This window comes from Asterias amurensis, chromosome 18 (genome assembly GCF_032118995.1).
Source record: "Asterias amurensis chromosome 18, ASM3211899v1".
Lineage (NCBI taxonomy): Eukaryota > Metazoa > Echinodermata > Asteroidea > Forcipulatida > Asteriidae > Asterias > Asterias amurensis.
Genome location: NC_092665.1, coordinates 8071674 through 8091893, shown reverse-complemented (window position 1 = coordinate 8091893; position 20220 = coordinate 8071674). Strand labels below are relative to the sequence as shown.

General features: G+C 37.9%; 1 protein-coding gene across 1 annotated transcript; it reads right to left on the bottom strand.

Annotated features, from left to right (window-relative positions):
• Nucleotides 1–795: 795 nt before the first annotated feature.
• On the bottom strand, nucleotides 796–18454 carry LOC139950744 (guanine nucleotide-binding protein G(s) subunit alpha-like). Its single transcript, XM_071949540.1, has 14 exons — nucleotides 18249–18454; nucleotides 15870–16542; nucleotides 12440–12512; nucleotides 12028–12082; nucleotides 10661–10780; nucleotides 10413–10510; nucleotides 8924–8978; nucleotides 8336–8409; nucleotides 7667–7725; nucleotides 6788–6908; nucleotides 6245–6369; nucleotides 5117–5194; nucleotides 4332–4405; nucleotides 796–2511 (listed from the first exon to the last, which is right to left on the bottom strand). Exons 2-14 carry the CDS (start codon nucleotides 15988–15990, stop codon nucleotides 2353–2355), a joined length of 1212 nt encoding a protein of 403 aa, XP_071805641.1. The 5' UTR covers nucleotides 15991–16542; nucleotides 18249–18454; the 3' UTR covers nucleotides 796–2352.
• Nucleotides 18455–20220: the final 1766 nt, after the last annotated feature.

Sequence of the window (20220 nt, the reverse complement as noted above, 5' to 3'; positions counted from 1 at the left end):
TTCATTCAATGGTTTATTAAAAATCTATTCAGTTCGCTGCCAGCGGCAGAATTACATGAACAGTTACATAGTTAAACATTTGGAGTAAAACATTGGGTGCGTTCGTTTAGCTTCCCTGGGTCGACGAGTCTTGGCCGGTAATCTGATTTTACTAAGCAATGAATTTATTGCTTAAGCAAAATTTTGTGCTTAAGCAGCTCTATGTTGGGCCCAATTTCATAGAGCTGCTAAGCACAAAAATTTGCTTAGCATGAAATTTCTTCCTTGATAAAAACAGGGTTACCAACCAAATTTCCATTTGTTGCATATTGCTTGTTGCTGGTTCTCAGCTGTTGTTTGCTTATCCTAAAAATCACGTGGAAATTTGGTTGGTAATCCCAATTTTATCAAGGAAAAATTTCATGCTAAGCAAATTTCTGTGCTTAGCAGCTCAGCTATGAAATTGGGCCCAGTGAAGAAACCATGGGCTCGAGGCTGGTTCCAAATGGTCGACCACAGTAGTCAACCAATGGTCGACCAGCCTGGGTTCGAGTCAAAATGGTCAGCCTTTAGTTTTGTGCACACTCGAACTTGCTCCAAGATATGCAGTTTTTCAGTGGAGTAATTCGACGCGACGAAGGACTCGACGAAAGTTCGACTTGGATCAAGTCTATGTATTTTGTGAAACGCCGAGTTTTCTTTCAAAAGTCATTTCGAAACACGACTTTGGTTTGAGGTTTGAGCTCCGTCCGCTTATAATACAGTGTACTTCACCCAAACGAGAAACCGGAAATAAGAAACAAGATGAGAGAGGAATACAGCAATGACACAACTGTCGTTTTATTACACACATATAAAAAATTATGACCTTTTATGTCATTAGAATGTCATCAAACACTAATGCGCATAATAACAATGACAATGCATAGGAGCCTACTATAGCATTATGAGCGTGATGCAGTGCTTTAGGCTTTGCAATAGACGAGTCACACTCCCTTATTTCATGTTTTTGGGAAGCGTATATATACAGCCTTGAAAATTTTTTACAGCAAAATTGAGTTGCACGTGGGACGAAACATTCATATAGAAACGTCTGAACATACACTATATTTTGATTTTAGTTAATTAGGAAGGACAATGTTTAAAACATCCGTCACAAACTGTTTCAATGGAGGGTATTAAACTGATTATATTAGTTCGAGTCTGTTTTTTATTCAATCTCACTCATATACTATGATCATTTTTATAGGCCTATATAGAGCGTTTAATTCTTCAGTACTCACTCATTCCTAGAGTTTTAACGGTAATTGTAAGCAGTCTTGCGATTCAGAAAATGTAATGCAAAACTGCAATGATTAAAAGCAACAATTACTAATAGTATCAAAGTCTTATAAAGCGCACGTTTTACCAACAAGTTATTCAATGCGCTTACATTTAGAAAGAGAAGGCATTGAAAGATTTAAATTATGAGAGACAATGGTTTAACAAGGTGCTACGGCGCATTATTAGCAGCCAACAGGAACACCGGGGCGAACCCTGTCTCTTTTTGATAAGTGCAATAGCTAGGCTATTTTACATGCGTTACACAACACATGGGACCAACGGCTTTACGTCCCATCCGAAGGACGAAGCAATGGTTAAGTGTCTTGCTTAAAAAGGACACACAAGTGTCGTGGCTTGGGATTCGAACCCACACTCTGCTGATCAGAAACACCAAGTTTGAATTCGGTGCTCTTTACAGCTCGGCCACGACATTTCCACAAAGTGATCCAGTTTTCTAAACCGGTACCGTTGCGTTCCGAGCTTTCCATTTGTATTTACCGGGTTCTGTTTTATAATGCCTAGAAAACAGAGAGCTTGGTTCCCCAACGTGACTTATCAAACGGTGTTTTTCAAGTTGAAATGTCCCATATTATTATACATTCTTTGGTGACTAATTGTCGAATAACATTCTGATGCTGCAATGCTACAGTGGCGGCTACGAGCACCAAAGCAGAGGTAATATGATATTTAATTTGAGAAAGCATGCTGAAAAGCGGTCGAATAATGGTCTAAATGGGCGTTAAAGTCATGAGTGTGGGATGATGGGCGGTCGTGTGTCCCACTCTTGACACTATTTACACGTAAAACGAAAACAAATTTCAGTTGTTTGAAAATATTATCGCTTAAATACTTATTTACAAATGATTTGATTTTAACCCAATAATAAATGTGTAGAGCATCAAGACAGCATTGCAAGTTCGAGGTGTGTCGTTCTAGACGGTTCGCTCTCGGATAAGTCAAGTCACGGTGTGGATGTATAAAGAAGCGTGATGTCACTGAAAGATGGGAACGTTGGGTATGATACTGATGGTACATGTTTGCTGGGAGTGGCTAGCGGATTATTCCAGAATTCTCCAAGTGTAATCGCTGGATCATGTCTTTACACGACTCAAATACTTTGCTGATGTTTTCTGAATTGACGGCAATGGTGAAATGGAAATAGCAGTGTTTGACGAAGCGATGTTCAAATGTGTCACAAATACAAAGCTCCTGAATTAAGAAAAAGATGGAAATGTACATGATTACCGAATAAATAATATAATACAAATTACTTTATACATTAGAACTTTCCATTGGTTATAACAAAAATGTACATAATTATTATAGCCTTTGTTCAAGGCGCACGCAGCGGCGGCATCCCAAAACATCACGCACGAAAAAAGACCAACACGAGCGGCGAAGTATTATTTCGACATCTGATGGGGTGCCGCGTGTGCCTTGACTAAAGGCTAAGATGTACCGTGATTAATTCACCTGTGTAGTACTGTTGTCACGATCTGATCCATAAAAAGAATGCTGATTGCTGATACATTAATACTGAATAAAACAACATGCAAAGGCATGAACCAAATAACCAAAACATGACAGATGCTTTAAAAGGCTACCCCGGCAATAATGAAAATAAGATGGATATGGGTTTTTTTTTACATAAAGGCAGTGGACACTATTGGTTAATTACTATTGGTTAATAATTATTAGCATAAAACCTTACTTGGTAACGAGTAATTGGGAGAGGTTGATAGTATAAAACATTGTGAGAAACGGCTCCCTCGTAGTTTCCGAGAAAGAAGTAATTTTCCACGAATTTGATTTCGAGACCTCAAGTTTAGAAATTTGAGGTCTCGAAATCAAGCATCTGGAAGCACACAACTTCGTGTGAAAAGGGTGTTTTTTCTTGCATTACTATCTCGCAACTTCGATGACCAATTGAGCTCAAATTTTCACAGGATTGTTATTGTATGCATATGTTGAGATACACCAAGTGAGAAGACTTGTCCTTGACAATTTTTGTATAACCAATAGTGTCCACTGTCTTTAAAAGTGGCTGTGTCCCCCCCCCCCCCCAAAAAAAAAAAAACAGCGTCAGCTGTAAGTATTTGAAAACATAGCTCTTAGTTACAATGAGAGCGAAAGCTAAGGATCTGTCAATTAACTGACATAATTCCAAGCTTGCTTGTTTTTGGTGTAAGTGTCCTGCGATGATTGTTTTTATTCTTTTAAGTTGAGTAACTTCAGTCAAGTCAAGCAAATTGCGAGTAATGCTGATGTATAGTTTACATTAAATTGAACTTTTTAAGATGTTCTCTTTGTATGATGTCTGTGCAATCCTGAAACACACGCTGTATATTCTCCTGATCCACTGCGCATGTGTAATGAGGATAGCAACATTTCTTGTAACTTGTCTCTTTGTTTACCGTAATGCATATACTCTGAGGAATAATAAACAATAACAAACAATTTATATCTCGACAATTTATCATCAATAGTAATTATGTCTATACAAATGAATTCTTGGTATAGATAAACTGTGTATACGTAATTTTGATCAAAATAAATCTTCTGTTGTTTGGCTATTCGTTCTGCACAGAAATGAACTGAATTTAGCATTTTGTTTCAGAGTATTGTGTCTGTTGTTAATACTGTTTTACGCGTATGTGTTTATGAATGGAAAAAATGCTATTACGGATGGAAAAAGACTGTTTTTAATAAACCGGATCAGATGATGTCTATCTTTCAAAACCATAAACCCCTGTGTCTTGGTTCATTTTCATCTGACATTTTTGAACACTTGAAAGAGATGGTAAAATATTGCAAAATGCATAAACTATAGTTACCAATTCTTGTCGACGACCTGTTTGTTCTTCATAAATATAATATTTACCTTTGGACTGTACTTTTAATTTTTTTAATTTTTTTCACTGAATTCAATTAACAAAACAATACTTTTATTATAAAAAAGTCATGTTATTGCTATTGCTTTCACTCCCAAGATCCTCATTCGTAATTTTAGACCAGAAATGTATTTTTACCTGAAATTTAGATTTGATAAAACTCTTGGCCTTGAAGAACTCTCTACTTTCCACGATGTTCAAAGCTGGGAATGCTGTAGGCCAAACACAATATATACCATGTTAAAGTGGAAATAAAAGATTCTACAGTAACTTAAACTAAAACTAAGATACAACAACCTATAAAAGACAGACAATTTCAATAAGACAGACGGTATGCATAGGGGGCCGTACCGTCTGTGTTGTGACATTCCAAACTTCTACACTTCTAAACTCCAAACTTGGACTGTGTTCCCCAGGCTTGTATAAAATATATATTAAAAAACGCCAAACAGAAGGAATGATTTGGTTTCTGAGTATACCAATGTTTTGATTTCTATGTTAATGCGAGTAACTATTATGCTGGAGATTTAAGTCCATTTTGTTTGGTTAATATTCTTACTTGGATGTGAGTAACTATTATGCTGGAGATTTAAGTCCATTTTGTTTGGTTAATATTCTTACTTGGATGTGAGTAACTATTATGCTGGAGATTTAAGTCCATTTTGTTTGGTTGATATTCTTACTTGGATGTGAGTAACTATTATGCTGGAGATTTAAGTCCATTTTGTTTGGTTAATATTCTTACTTGGATGTGAGTAACTATTATGCTGGAGATTTAAGTCCATTTTGTTTGGTTGATATTCTTACTTGGATGTGAGTAACTATTATGCTGGAGATTTAAGTCCATTTTGTTTGGTTGATATTCTTACTTGGATGTGAGTGACTATGTTGCTGAAGATTAAGTCATTTTTTAATATTCTTACTTGATTCTCGTCTGCGTTGAGCTGCTCTTTTCTGTTTTGTTGAAAAACAACACAATCCCTCAGGAGCTTCGATTGTCTCTATTATAGGCGAATAAAACACTTATTGTTATACCGGGTGAGTCATAAATAACGCAATCATTGGATGGGAGCTATTATTTTAAAAACAAGAACAATCTTGAACAAATAATGTCCATTTCTAAGTAGGTCATGGATTTACATTTACCATGTTAGAGGAATGGGGGTGATTGATAAAGGCGTTCCAGAGATACGCTTACTTCAATCGGATGGCATACAGACATTTCTGTCCAACTAAATTTGGATAATGTGTGTCATTTAAAGAGGGCATGTGACAATGTCTTTCTTTTCTCTTTTGTTTTTAAGTGGGCCTGTAAATGGCCGTTGGGTTTCGTTGGCTCTTTACAGAGCCTTTTAGTTAGTGTTGGCCCTGAAAAGAGTCGTTTGGTTTTGTTGGACCATGTTATTAGGACTATGTAAAATAAAATCCACTGAAGTCCAGCTCTTCCATCTATCTGGACTCCTTTAAGATTAACGAATCTCCGAGCTCATGTTTTCAAATTTATATGGACAGAAATGTTTTTATGTGACCCGATTGAAACAATATCTCTTGAACGCCTTTATCAATACTCTCCATCCTTTCATTATTATAAACAAATCTATGACCTACTAAGAAATTGACTCTTATGATCAATATGTGTCTTGTTCTTAAAATAATAGCTCCCATCCAATGATTTTGTGTTTTGACTCACCCGATGTTAGTCACATTGCACACAATTAACTAGTTGAATACGGCAACCACAGTGCTGCAAATATGATTGATAAATCATCATATGAAACACCATTGGACTTGTTTATTTCTATGTAAGATTAAAATACATTTTAACATTTCAGAAGATTATTTTAAGACTTACACTGAACAAGAAATAACTGTTGACCTTGACGACATTTCACAGTGAGTTAAGTTTTTAAATAAATGACTATAATTTGGTGATTGAACGATTTCACAATGATTAAATTATTAAACTATTTACTTGATAAATAATAAAATCATCATATCATTAAATTATGTATATGATTGAGTAAATCCAATATTGAACTATAGATTATTACCTGGTGGTGTGTAAGATTCATAGTCTGGGAAGTAATCCACTAACGATGACTGGCGTCTCGACACCTTCTCTGCTAAAATGTCTTGTTTGTTCAGAAACATGATGACAGACGTACCCCTTAGAAATCTAGACAGAAACGATCACATTTTAAAAACAGTTTCATGAAAAGTATCGTTTTGGGTCCATGACCTAGAAAGAAATTTATTCACAAATAGAAACGCGAAAAAAGGCACCAACTGATGAGAAGAGCTTATGGTGGTATAAGTCCAAAATATGTTGATAACAATAACTATTCGACGGGTCACAAGTTATTATAATAATGAGTATAATTTTACGCAGGTCTATGTGTATGATAGCCTTTTTCATGTGACACGATAAAGCAATACAAGACGTGTAACGACCATAGAGATATAGCTCTATGGCAAGGACGAAACGGTTGTAGGTGTGCCTATATTTAAAGGGTCTTTCCTGGACTGCATCTCTCGTTCAGCGAGAAGTTGGTAGGTCAACTTTATTTGCAATGAAGGCGTAAAGAAATCATTACCTGTTTTTCCATAGTCTTTCATGAAGGTCCAACGACTCCTGTAATCTGTTTTTGTTCTGGTCTTCACGTAACACCAGGTCAAAACTACTGCATGCAACTACGAAGATGAGTGCTGTTACATCTACGTAGTACCAATCAAACACATAACAATCACTTTGTGCAACCACCATTCATCAATGCAACCCAATCACATAAAACAGATGGGTGATTACCCAACTAGCAAATTTTTATTTGAAACAACAACAACAACAACAACAACAAAACTAACAAAGATGTACTTTCCCAAGGAAAGGTCAAACTTTGGTATTACAAAGAAATGGTTTGGTTTTAAATTTGATCCAAAAGCCTCATGGTAGTAGCATAATGCGAAATCATTTCGTCTGAAGTGCCCTCTTTGATTAGAAATCAATAAAAGTATGTTAACTAATTGAAACCTCTAAACATCGCCAGTTGTAGGTGAGTAGGTGACCTTTGGAAATTGGCTTTGTATTCCGTTTGAATTGAACGCTGCCATGACTAGGCCCAGATAGTGGTCGAGTACCCGCTGTTAGCTATAGATAAACCAGGGTGGCATCGACGTTCTTCGTACATATTCAGTTCAGGTTTTTTTTGTTATTTTCTCAACAAGTAATTAAAGTATTCAGTTAAAACTCCACGGGTGAATTTTGTAATTTTTTTCTGGATTTGTTTTCTTCTCATAAATACGTAATGCGCCGAAAAAAAGAAAAAAAAACCGGTGACACTACATTTCTTAAAATTTGTATACCAATGTACTCGGGCTGCATACCGATAATAATATGTAACTATTCTAATAAAGCATATTTGTCAGTGACACTTCAACACACTATAACACTCTGTCTATGTGCTCTCTACACGTACCTGAAAAACATTGAATCCATTTCTTCCTTTCATCTCGCTGCCCACCGACATCCAACATCCTGAAAACAAATGCAACGCACCATTGTTGTTTGGACATAGTTCAATCGCAAACGAAATAGACAATAACATTTTGTTATTTTTGTCAGTTTATTTCCTCTCTCTGGCCGTCTTCTCGCTGTCGTCTGGTGTCCTTCATACAGCTCTCTCTGACCGTCTTCTCGCTGTCGTCTTGTGTCCTTCATACAGTTCATTATACGCATACAAAGGATGTACATTAAAGGAACACGTTGCCTTGGATGGGTCGAGTTGGTCTTTGAAAAGCGTTTGTTATAATATGCATATGGGTAGAAAGATGCTGTAAAAGTAGAATACAATGATCCACACAAACATGCCTCGAAATTGCACGGTTTTCCTTAAACCTCGTCGACTAATACGGTCGGCCATTTATGGGAGTCAAATTTTTGACTCCCATAAATGGCCGACCGTGTTAGTTCGCACAGTAAAAGGAAAACCACGCAATTTCGAGGCAAACTTGTGTGGATCATTGTATTCTACTTATAAATTATCTTTCCAACCATTTGCATTTTTTAACAAACGGTTACAAACGCTTTTTTATAGACCAACTCGTCCGATCCAAGGCAACGTGTTCCTTTAAGAAAGGCAACTTACTGAAAATCGATGTTTTTAACGTCAAAGCAGGTTTCCAGTATGCCAGTCGTAATCTTTCGAGACCTAAGAATGTCCTGCAGGACAAATGGATATTTTTGAGTTTGAAACATAAATATTTATCCGAAGAATACCCCAATTCAAATCCTCTTATTTTAAGTCAAATACTTATACACAATGAAACCAACCTCACAAAATACCATTACATTATAGCAAGACTTTTTGATGTGACTTTGTTTACATTTTTTCCATAACTTAGAACAAACCAAGTTTTACATTGAAAATGGAATATTTGGTTATTAATATTTGTGATGAAAGAAGAAAAATTGTAAACAAAAATGTCGTGCATTGACAGAAAAAAATCTGTTCGCATTTACCTGCAGTGTATTTCTTATAGTCAGTAATTACCAAAGGCAGTTGTTGGCTTTGATTGACCTAGCCCTATAATAGGACTCTTCCTCTGTACACAGACACAGTCACTGTAGTACAATACGTAAGTAAGGCCGCCAGAGCTATGATTGACCTTGCTTTCATTGTTGAATGCTAAGGACCAATATATAAATGCATATATAGAAACCGACTCAGTCTCACCTGGTTAGAAGGAAGAAAGTCTGGTTCCCGAATGTCATCAATTCTGCTTAGAAAACTTGATAACAAAATAAACAAACATGAACTTAAACACAGATAAAGGGAATTAAAGACCCATCCCAGTAGATCCCGCTCATTTAATTGGATGATTAGATTCTAGACGGCAAAACGTCAAACGGCATTCAGGAAATTACATTTTAGTAGCAAATATTTTAGTAGCATACTCTTCACTATGGTGGCCCTCAAGGAACATTGCATCGCAAATATTATCTGCAATGTCGCAATATTTGCAAAGATTGCGATATGTCCCTTCAGGGCCACCATACATCATTGTGGTTGTTTGTCTCATAAGCCTATCCCTGTTACAGGTTTCTTTAGGGCCTAGACCACAATGCATTTTAATTGACATTAGCTTCATCAGCATCGTTGTTCAATTTAATGATTCCACAATTTGTTTCCTCCAATCAAATGACAAATGTAGTGGGATTTTAGTTAAAACAAATAGCCTAATGAAGATTTCGCATTAGTTCAATGGGTAAAGTATTTTGTTTAAATATTTGAAATGTGGGATTTGAAATAATAGAATGTTTCATTTAGTTGGACTTTGCCTCGTTTAATGGACAATTCATAAACACCTCAGACAGTTTCGCTATTCCTATAGGTGGAGAGCGCGTCACGTGGGGGTGTTTAAACGGTTGATAATGACCAGGGAGCTCTGTTTATAACCGGTTGCAGTCGGATACTACGCGCTAGTCTTGGTGCAAAACGTTTCTTGTTACGGGCGATGCGGGCGCTGTCGGTGAGTTGGCCGCGCTGTGTGTGAAAGGAAACGAGAACGTCTTGCACCAAGACTATACGCGCACGAACGGATCGGAAACTGTCGTCTCAGTCATAACACTTCAACAGACGGACGTACAGAGCTCAAGCACATTGGGAACGGATAAGTTTTACAGAGTTTCTTACTTGATTACACCTTTTAACCAAAAAGGCATTTATGAATGGGAATAAAGAGTATAGTGACTCGTTCTTAAATGTCCGTTTCAAACCTTGCAGGATCGTTGCCGTGCGATAAAGGCCCACACACGGCCACGACCCTACCGGTTTGAAACGCTCGTTTAAGAACTCATGACACGACTTTCACAATTGCGCTCATACTTTGTAATGAAATGATTATGTAATGTGCACGTATTGGACTTTACGACTTTTTGGGGTGGTAAGTTGAATTTTCTACGAATTTTAAGTCTATTCAAGACTAAAGTACTGTGCGGGTTAGACTACTCGAAAGCAGAATTTGGAGCGTCATCCCACGGTCTACTATGGCATATAAATGATCAACAAAGACCTTGTTTTGGATGGGTTATTTAATGTATTTATCTCATATCGTGGCAAGGGGATTGCAAGGGTTCTGAGCAGGGGTGCCACCCTTCTGGTACACCAATGAAAATGAGACATTCACGGGACACAAGCGCGACTACAGCCAAAATATACTTACTATTCTGCACTGTCAATCAGTTGATATTCATTGGCTCTGGTGTAACATTCACGAACACCATCATCCTCCCATAATAACTTAGCCTTGTCGTAAAACTCCTACAGGGAGTGAATGCAGAGCCAATTAGTTTGGAAATTGAAGACATTTTACCTGGATTGATGCACGTATACAGTGAGAGCATTATTACCTTGTTGTATTGAAGACATTTTACCTGGATAGATGCACGTATACAATGAGAGCATTATTACCTTGTTGTATTGGAAGTCTGGACACGATGCGTTGTCAAGCATGTAGTCAAGACAAGGTTGTAAACTGACATCAGCTAAGTCAATGGCTGGTTGTAATGTATGCATGCTTCCAGTAATCGTCTGCGGCAAAGTTAGGAAAACACATTCATATAATTTATGTTAAATTTGCATCGGGGATAAAGAATCTTCATTTTGGTTTTACCCATGTACACTGATGTGTGTTACTAAGCACTGTATACTCATCTTTCCCGAGTTCTGTGAACAAAATAACAGGCATATTGCTCGGGTGTTCTTGTTGTGTATTTATTTTTTTATAACAAAACATGTGGTTACTTTATTAAAGGAACACGTTGCCTTGGATCGGTCGAGTTGGTCTTTGAAAAGCGTTTGTAACCGTTTTTTATAAAATGCATATGGGTAGAAAGATGTTGTAAAAGTAGAATACAATGATCCACACAAACATGCCTCGAAATTGCGTGGTTTTCCTTTTACCTCGTCGACTAACACGTCGGCCATTTATGGGGGTCAAAATTTTGACTCCCATAAATGGCCGACCATGTTAGTTCGCACAGTAGAAGGAAAACCACGCAATTTCGAGGCAAACTTGTGTGGATCATTGTATTCTACTTTTAAAACATCTTTCCAACCATATGCATTTTATAAAAAACGGTTACAAACGCTTTTGTTTTGACCAACTCGTCCGATCCAAGGCAACGTGTTCCTTTAAGGGAATCAATGTGTGGTAAAGAGGTTTTCAACTAGTGGTTTAAACCCGCGCCGAGGCCTGGACTTGATAGTACCGAGACGAAGTCGATGTAAATTATCAAGAACCAGGCCTCGGCGGGTTTAAACCACTAGTTGAAAACCGATTCAACACACTTTGATTCCCATTCATAAGTACATTTTCGGTCAAAGAACATCAACACTTTTTGGTCAAAAAGTAAAATAAATTCAACAATTATAATTGTTCAATGATTTCTTTCAACACAACATCCCTCCAGCTATGAAACGGTAAGGCCCTCGGGTAAACAACTCCTTATAACGAGATGCTGTGCGCGTCGCGCGTATCGCGTGATGTGGCACAACTGTTTCAACCGTTGCTCTCGACCAATAGGAATGAATAAACTGTCTTATATGCGCAGGTGCAAGCTCGCGTGTCACGCCCATGATGTTTCAACACTTTGTACTGGTCATTATCAAAGGTTTATACATGCCCACGCGACGCGCTCTTCACCAATAAGAATAGCGAAACTGTCTCATCAGTTATTATGAATGTTGGATAAAGCGTCTATCAAGAAAGCTATAGTTGGGTGAACTTCGGTGGCAAGACCGACATAAATCAAAGGGTGTAAATGATATATACGTACCAATATTGCATCGCGAAGATTACCACGAATAATGTGAACAAACTCCTGTCTTTCTCTGCACAATATGTAAATAAAGTTATATGGTGTTTAGTCAATTTTTCGTTTGAGAGGGATTTAAATGCGGTCCAATACTTCAATGAGGAGGTAGGGTCAGGACAAACAAAACACAAATCTTGTAGCAAATGAGACAGGTAGACCTAGTTGATAGGTTTGGTGTTCTCATTATAGTGACTCTTTGGACTCTTCCTCTGCGCTGTAGTGTAGTACGAAAGTAAAAGGCCGCCCGACGAAGGTGAAGAGTAATTCAAACCAAAACCCATGCAGTAGAACTGAGTTTGAAAATGTTTAGGTCGTTGCAGATATACATAGGGAATTCCTTTGTAACAATTTGTGACAAAACTCATGTACTCACACATCACTATATCCCCCTTGGTGTAATATCTTCATCTGCTTCACTATTGTACTTTTCCCGGATTCCCCAGCACCTACATGGAAATAAAAAAGGATATTTGTCATCAGTGGCTAATCAATTCAGGATATTGGAACTCATTTTTTTTAAACTAAGGGTTAATTAGAAATATGAACCTTTTCCCAGCGGTTTTGATTTTTCCTTATTTGTTTGGTAATTTGTGTGAAATAAACATAAATTGATCATGTGGCGTCCCGTCCAACACCAAAATCAGCCAAGTTGTGGTCTTATTCCAACAATGCAACCAAAGATGTTCATAAAATCAGAATATATAAGCCGTGCCACTTCTTCTCGTTTAGTTTCTAGACCAACTTCTTTCATTTTCCCCCTACGGTTCGCATACCCTTTCCTGTACTTCATCCATTTGTTCCCACCCAGACTACATTCTTCCAGTCTACCATTATGTGGAAGTGTCGTGGCCGAGCGGTTAATCGCACCGAATTCAAACTCTGGTGTTTCTGATCAGCAGAGTGTGGGTTCGAATCCCCAGCCGTGACACTTGTGTCCTTAAAGCAAGACACTTTACCATTGCTTCGTCCTTCGGATGGGACGTAAAGCCGTTGGTCCCATGTTTGTGTAAACGCATGTAAAACAACCCAGTGCACTTATCGAAAAGAGAAGGGGTTCGCCTGGTGTTCCTGGTTGTGACTGCTTCATGCACCGTAGCACCTTGTAAACCCTTATAAGTGCTACATAATTGGGTCTCAGAATCCATCACTGCAATAACCTATCTTTCTGAAAGTTTGTATATGCTCAGCGCCTTCAGTACCTTGCTTGGTAGATACGTGCGCTATATATTATTATGGTTCCCAGTCTACCAGTATGGTTCCTAGACTACATTCTTCCAATCTACCATTATGGTTCCCAGACTTTACATTTTTCCTGTCTACCATTTGGTTCACAGACTTTACATTCTTCCAATCTACCATTTGGTTCCTAGACTACATTCTTCCAATCTACCATTTTGTTCACAGACTTTACATTCTTCCAGTCTACCATTTGGTTCCCAGACTATACATTCTTCCAGTCTACCATTGGTTCCCAGACTATACATTCTTCCTGTCTACCATTTGGTTCACAGACTACATTCTTTCAATCTACCATTTGGTTCCTAGACTACATTCTTCCAATCTACCATTGGTTCCCAGACTATACATTCTTCCAGTCTACCATTTGGTTCACAGACTACATTCTTCCAATCTACCATTTGGTTCCTAGAATACATTCTTCCAATCTACCATTTGGTTCCCAGACTATACATTCTTCCAGTCTACCATTTGGTTCCCAGACTATACATTCTTCCAATCTACCATTTGGTTCCTAGACTACATTCTTCCAATCTACCATTTGGTTCCCAGACTATACATTCTTCCATGTCTACCATTTGGTTCACAGACTACATTCTTCCAATCTACCATTAACTTGGTTCCTAGACTACATTCTTCCAATCTACCATTTGGTTCCCAGACTATACATTCTTCGAGTCTACCATTTGGTTCCCAGACTACACATTCTTCCAGTCTACCATTTGGTTCCCATACTTTACATTCTTCCAGTCTACCATTTGGTTCCCAGACTACATTCTTCCTGTCTACCATTTGGTTCCCAGACTACATTCTTCCAGTCTACCATTTGGTTCCTAGACTTTACATTCTTCCAGTCTACCATTTGGTTCCCAGACTACATTCTTCCAGTCTACCATTTGGTTCCTAGACTTTACATTCTTCCAGTCTACCATTTGGTTTACAGACTTTACATTCTTCCAGTCTACCATTTGGTTCCCAGACTATACATTCTTCCAGTCTACCATTGGTTCCCAGACTACACATTCTTCCTGTCTACCATTTGGTTCACAGACTACATTCTTTCAATCTACCATTTGGTTCCTAGACTACATTCTTCCAATCTACCATTGGTTCCCAGACTATACATTCTTCCAGTCTACCATTTGGTTCACAGACTACATTCTTCCAATCTACCATTTGGTTCCTAGACTACATTCTTCCAATCTACCATTTGGTTCCCAGACTATACATTCTTCCAGTCTACCATTTGGTTCCCAGACTACATTCTTCCAATCTGCCATTTGGTTCCTAGACTACATTCTTCCAATCTACCATTTGGTTCCCAGACTATACATTCTTCCATGTCTACCATTTGGTTCACAGACTACATTCTTCCAATCTACCATTTGGTTCCTAGACTACATTCTTCCAATCTACCATTTGGTTCCCAGACTATACATTCTTCCAGTCTACCATTTGGTTCCCAGACTACATTCTTCCAATCTGCCATTTGGTTCCTAGACTACATTCTTCCAATCTACCATTTGGTTCCCAGACTATACATTCTTCCATGTCTACCATTTGGTTCACAGACTACATTCTTCCAATCTACCATTTGGTTCCTAGACTACATTCTTCCAATCTGCCATTTGGTTCCCAGACTATACATTATTCGAGTCTACCATTTGGTTCCCAGACTACACATTCTTCCAGTCTGCCATTTGGTTCACAGACTACATTCTTCCAGTCTACCGTTTGGTTCCCATACTTTACATTCTTCCAGTCTACCATTTGGTTCCCAGACTACATTCTTCCAGACTACCATTTGGTTCCCAGACTACATTCTTCCAATCTTCCATTTGGTTCCCAGACTATACATTCTTCCATGTCTACCATTTGGTTCACAGACTACATTCTTCCAATCTACCATTTGGTTCCTAGACTACATTCTTCCAATCTGCCATTTGGTTCCCAGACTATACATTATTCGAGTCTACCATTTGGTTCCCAGACTATACATTATTCGAGTCTACCATTTGGTTCCTAGACTACATTCTTCCAGTCTACCATTTGGTTCCCAGACTACATTCTTCCAGACTACCATTTGGTTCCCAGACTACATTCTTCCAGTCTACCATTTGGTTCCTAGACTTTACATTCTTCCAGTCTACCATTTGGTTCCCAGACTATCATTCTCACAAGCTACCATTCGGTTCCCAAACTACATGTATTTCCAGTCTACCAAAGTGGTCCACATACTCTTCTCTGTCTGTAGTTTGGTTCCCAAACCAGTCAGACTCACCTATTCTGATGACGTCTCATAAATAGCACAAACGTATGTCATTTTCACTATAGAGAACGTTACATTTTCATCGGACAGGGAACTATTTCTGTAAAATAGTGCAATTAACATATTTCATGGGAAGGGTCTATTTTCTGAGCCAATCAGCGGTATTTTCCAGTACATCCCTCCCAGGGGTTAGTGACGAGAGGTGTATCGATACGGCGCGCTGCCCATGGTAGCAAGGCTGTGAGAAACGAGTCTTCGTTTCTGAAAGTGTACAAATTATTAGAAAACCGAAACTTACCGACAAGGAGCAGTCTCATGGTTTTCTTGACGTAGTCTTTGTATTTTTTCCGTTCATCCTTGAGATATCTGTCAATCTGCTTACTACGCTGTTTCTGTGTGACCATTTCTTCGTTGGCCATATTGCATAATCCTATAGAATCATAAGCCAACTTGTCGTCGGCTTGTAACAGTGCCGTTTATAATACAGCTCGAAGTCTGCAGTACACCGTTTGCAGATGACCTCCTGATCCTGTTAACACCGTTTGCAAAAGACCTCCTGTTAACACCGTTTGCAGGTGACCTCCTGTTAACACCGTTTGCAGATGACCTCCTGTTAACACCGTTTGCAGATGACCTCCTGTTAACACCGTTTGCAGATGACCTCCTATTAACACCGTTTGCAGATGACCTCCTGTTAACACCGTCTGCAGATGACCTCCTATTAACACCGTCTGCAGATGACCTCCTGTTAACACCGTTTGCAGATGACCTCCTGTTAACACCGTTTGCAGATGACCTCCTGTTAACACCGTTTGCAGATGACCTCCTGTTAACACCGTTTGCAGATGACCTCCTGTTAACACCGTTTGCAGATGACCTCCTGTTAACACCGTTTAAATCAACGGTTATGCTGTGGTTATGATTCGCCAAAGAACAACTTCCACCATGATTGCAGTATATTGTGTCGGTTGCTGTCAAGAAAAGTAAAAAAAGACTGCAATGGCACAGATAGATACTCTATGAAAATCTTTGATTTTTGAAAGTGTCGGTTGTATGTTTTGTCAGTTTATAACATTCGTTCTTTTAGCAGAAATGAGGTTTTGAAGTATTTCCAACATAAATCATGCTTGGCTAAAAACGTATACTAGGCCATTACGCTAAGTTGAATCAGTTATCAATTTGGAGTAGAAATAAAGACCCATATAAAAAGACTGAACTTATCGTTGTGCATTTGAATATTGAAATTATAAGGTCTACATTTAAAATCATAAAGACAATGGTATTATGAACGGTTTCGCCGCCCGTCCAAATCGTCATCTGAAGAAATAATTACGCAACACCTGTCGTCTGAATTTAAACGCAACATTTGTATTGACAGACTAGAGTAAAACATTGATTAGCAATAGGTTGGGGCGGTGCACCCGCAACACGCGAGTCAGCGGCCCATGTACATTTTAAACAACAACCATGAAGGTATTTCTATTCCATTTACCGGTACAATGCAATTGAAAGCTAAAGCCCTTTTTGACACTACAGAGCCATTTCCCGGGAAAAAAACTGCCGGGAAAATGCCGGCAAATTTCAGCCCCACCGCCGCCCAGCAACCGTTCTCACTATCCCAGTTTGGGATACAGTCAGCAATGTTTTCACAGAACTCGGGAAAGTACTGAATACAGTGCTAACACACATCAGTGTATAATGGTCAACAACCAAAACGAATATTCTTTATCTCTGTTGCAAATTTATTGACTCAAGATTGTTGTGATCGTGCTTATTCCGGCTTGCTTCCATTTATAATGTTCAAATTAACAGCAATGAATATCATTATAAAGTTGTTTCTAGTTCAGTACTTTGGATGATTTTGATCGTTAAACAAATGTTGACAGATTGGCTGTACTCTTTGATTATTTGGAATAAGAGGCTTGGATGAAAATACGCCCTAACAACAAATAGGAGGTTTGGGGGGGGGGGGGGGGCAGCAGACAAGTTTTGCCGAATCAAACGTTCTATGCAATATTTTATTACATTTTTTCATATTATTGCCATATTACGGGTATATAGGCCTTCATGCATGCATGATAAAAGACTTCCCAAACACTAACTATACACACACTACTTACGCAATAAGTATCAATCAAAATCAAACTAACATTTAATCGCTTGACCAAACTATGACATTTCTTTGAAATGATCGTATCATTATGAACACATAATGAGCTTTGAAAACCACATAGTTTATCCGTTAAAGGAACACGTTGCCTTGGATCGGACGAGTTTGTCTATGAAACCGTTTGTTATGAAATGCATATGGTTAGAAAGATGTTTTAAAAGTAGAATATATTGATCCACACAAGTATCACTCAAAATTGCACGGTTTTCATTTTACGGCGCGAACTAACACGGACTCCCATAAATGGCCGACCGTGTTTGTCGACGAGGTAAAACGAAAACCACGCAATTTTGAGGCATATTTGTGTAGATCATTGTATTCTACTTTTCCAACATCTTTCTAACCATATTGATTTTATTAGAAACGGTTCCAGGACGCTTGTCAAAGACCAACTCGACCGATCCAAGGCAACATGTTCCTTTAAAGTACAATCATTATGGACTTATAATTAGGCCTATATTATATAACTATAATTAGACGGGATAAAACAAGATTAAAGCTACTTACCTATCAGCCAAAAAAAACATAGGCTGTATAACTGGCATATCTAACAAGTTATACTGTATATAACAATGCTATAGTTATTGGAAAGCAAATCTGAAGAGTGACGTAACTATTTGGACCATTATTTCCTTCTTTTTGCAGTCTCGTAGCTTCTGTGTATCAATACTGAAACTAACACAATACAATCATGGCGCAGTCAGGATGTGACTGATGATGTCGAGCATGTCCACCTTTGTTAGTACAAACCAAATCTATGTCCAGGCATGCTCTACTGGTTTACAAAGTTCACAATCTATTTTTAACTTGATATCTTGCGTGATATTTGTTGAGTGATCATATTTGGATGCATAAACCGACTTTTATAGATATGCAAATTTAATCTATAAAGCGGTATGGGTCAGAGTTATTTATATCCCGACCAATGCTTTTGTTGTGCAGTGCAGCATATAGCTGGTTTCGACTACATCAAGAATGTCTGTGGAGTTATTTAATGTGGTGCAGTAGTAGGCTATTTCCTTCACACATATCCAGGTTTGATTTCATTATAGTCTAGATCAGATTTCCAAAAAGGGCTCTTGTTAAGGAAGTGAGCGGCATTTTTGAGTAAAAGTTGGTAACATACCTGATTTAACTAATTTGGGGGTGCTGAGTCCGAAAATGGTGGATACCAAGGCTAATTTTTAGTCCTTCACCCTGAAAAATCAAATTTAAAACAATACAGAAAACCTAGCAGACGACGGACTTCTCACATGAAAAATAGTCAGGTTCTGCTGTGGTTCCATATTGATGTTGTCAGGATACCACACAGGGCAGGTACCCGGGTGTAGGTCAGGTATCCGTAACAAACTTTTGATGTACTGGATAGATCTGCAATCAAATTGCACTTTCAGAGGGACCAACAGGTGCTTTCAATGTCATTTTGAAAGTATTTGAGTTAGTGTTTTTTTTCTAATAAAGAGTTATTTATTATTTGAACAAACCGTTGATTGTTTTCTCTTACAAACTGAGGCAAATTGTTTTGCTAAACAGTGTTTTGCTAAAGTCAAAAGACTGTTTTAATTTTGGCCAAGTACACCAGACTCTTACTTTGCTTTTCCAGCAATATTTTATTTGGGAAGAACAACAGGAGTTTAACTTTTTAAAACCAACTTCAAGAAAAGTCTTAAACCCCCCCCCCCAAAAAAAAAAAAAAAAATGAAAATAGTAAGTTAAAAATGGACCTATCGTAAAAATGTCTAATACCCAGTGGACTTCTTTGCAATGTGATAGTATATGATTTTTGATTTAGATGACTCTGTACATGTTAATAGGGTTTAAGTGGATGCTGGAAAGGATGACATACACTGAAAAGAAGATGCCTCCTTGCATCAAGCTGTTGTATGTGTTTTGTTTCAGTACTACAAGGATACCTTCTCCGGTATACTTCTATTATAATATAACGTACAATCAGGTTAATTTTAGGAAAAACACTATTGGATTTTGGGAAATATCAGCTTGAATGGAATGCTTTGATGCGTCGATTCCATAGAGGCATTTTTGTAATGTCATGTAACTGTATCTCCCCAAAGGAAATTAGCATGTTTGTAAAATTATATGTTTGCTTATCAGTTTCCTGAATCTAGCATTCATCTGCATGATGATTTGTGTTTTTTAGCAAGTCACTATTCAATCGAATTGCAATGTGTTGTGTACTATTCATTCTGTATTTTCTTGTTTAGAAATGTCTCTTTAAGGACAGGGATGGAACCCCAAATACTACAAAACATTTGTTTATAATTTATATACATTGGGTTATTTATTGGACATAATATTAAGTGACATCAAACTGAAACACTTCAAAATATCGCTTGACTTTCGCACTCTAAGTATCTTGAACTATTCTGACCCCAAAAAAAGCTGACATACAAAAATAAAGTAGGAGTCTATACTTGTGGATTAAGCGGTATTAATGAATAAAGAGATATTTGTTTTTTCC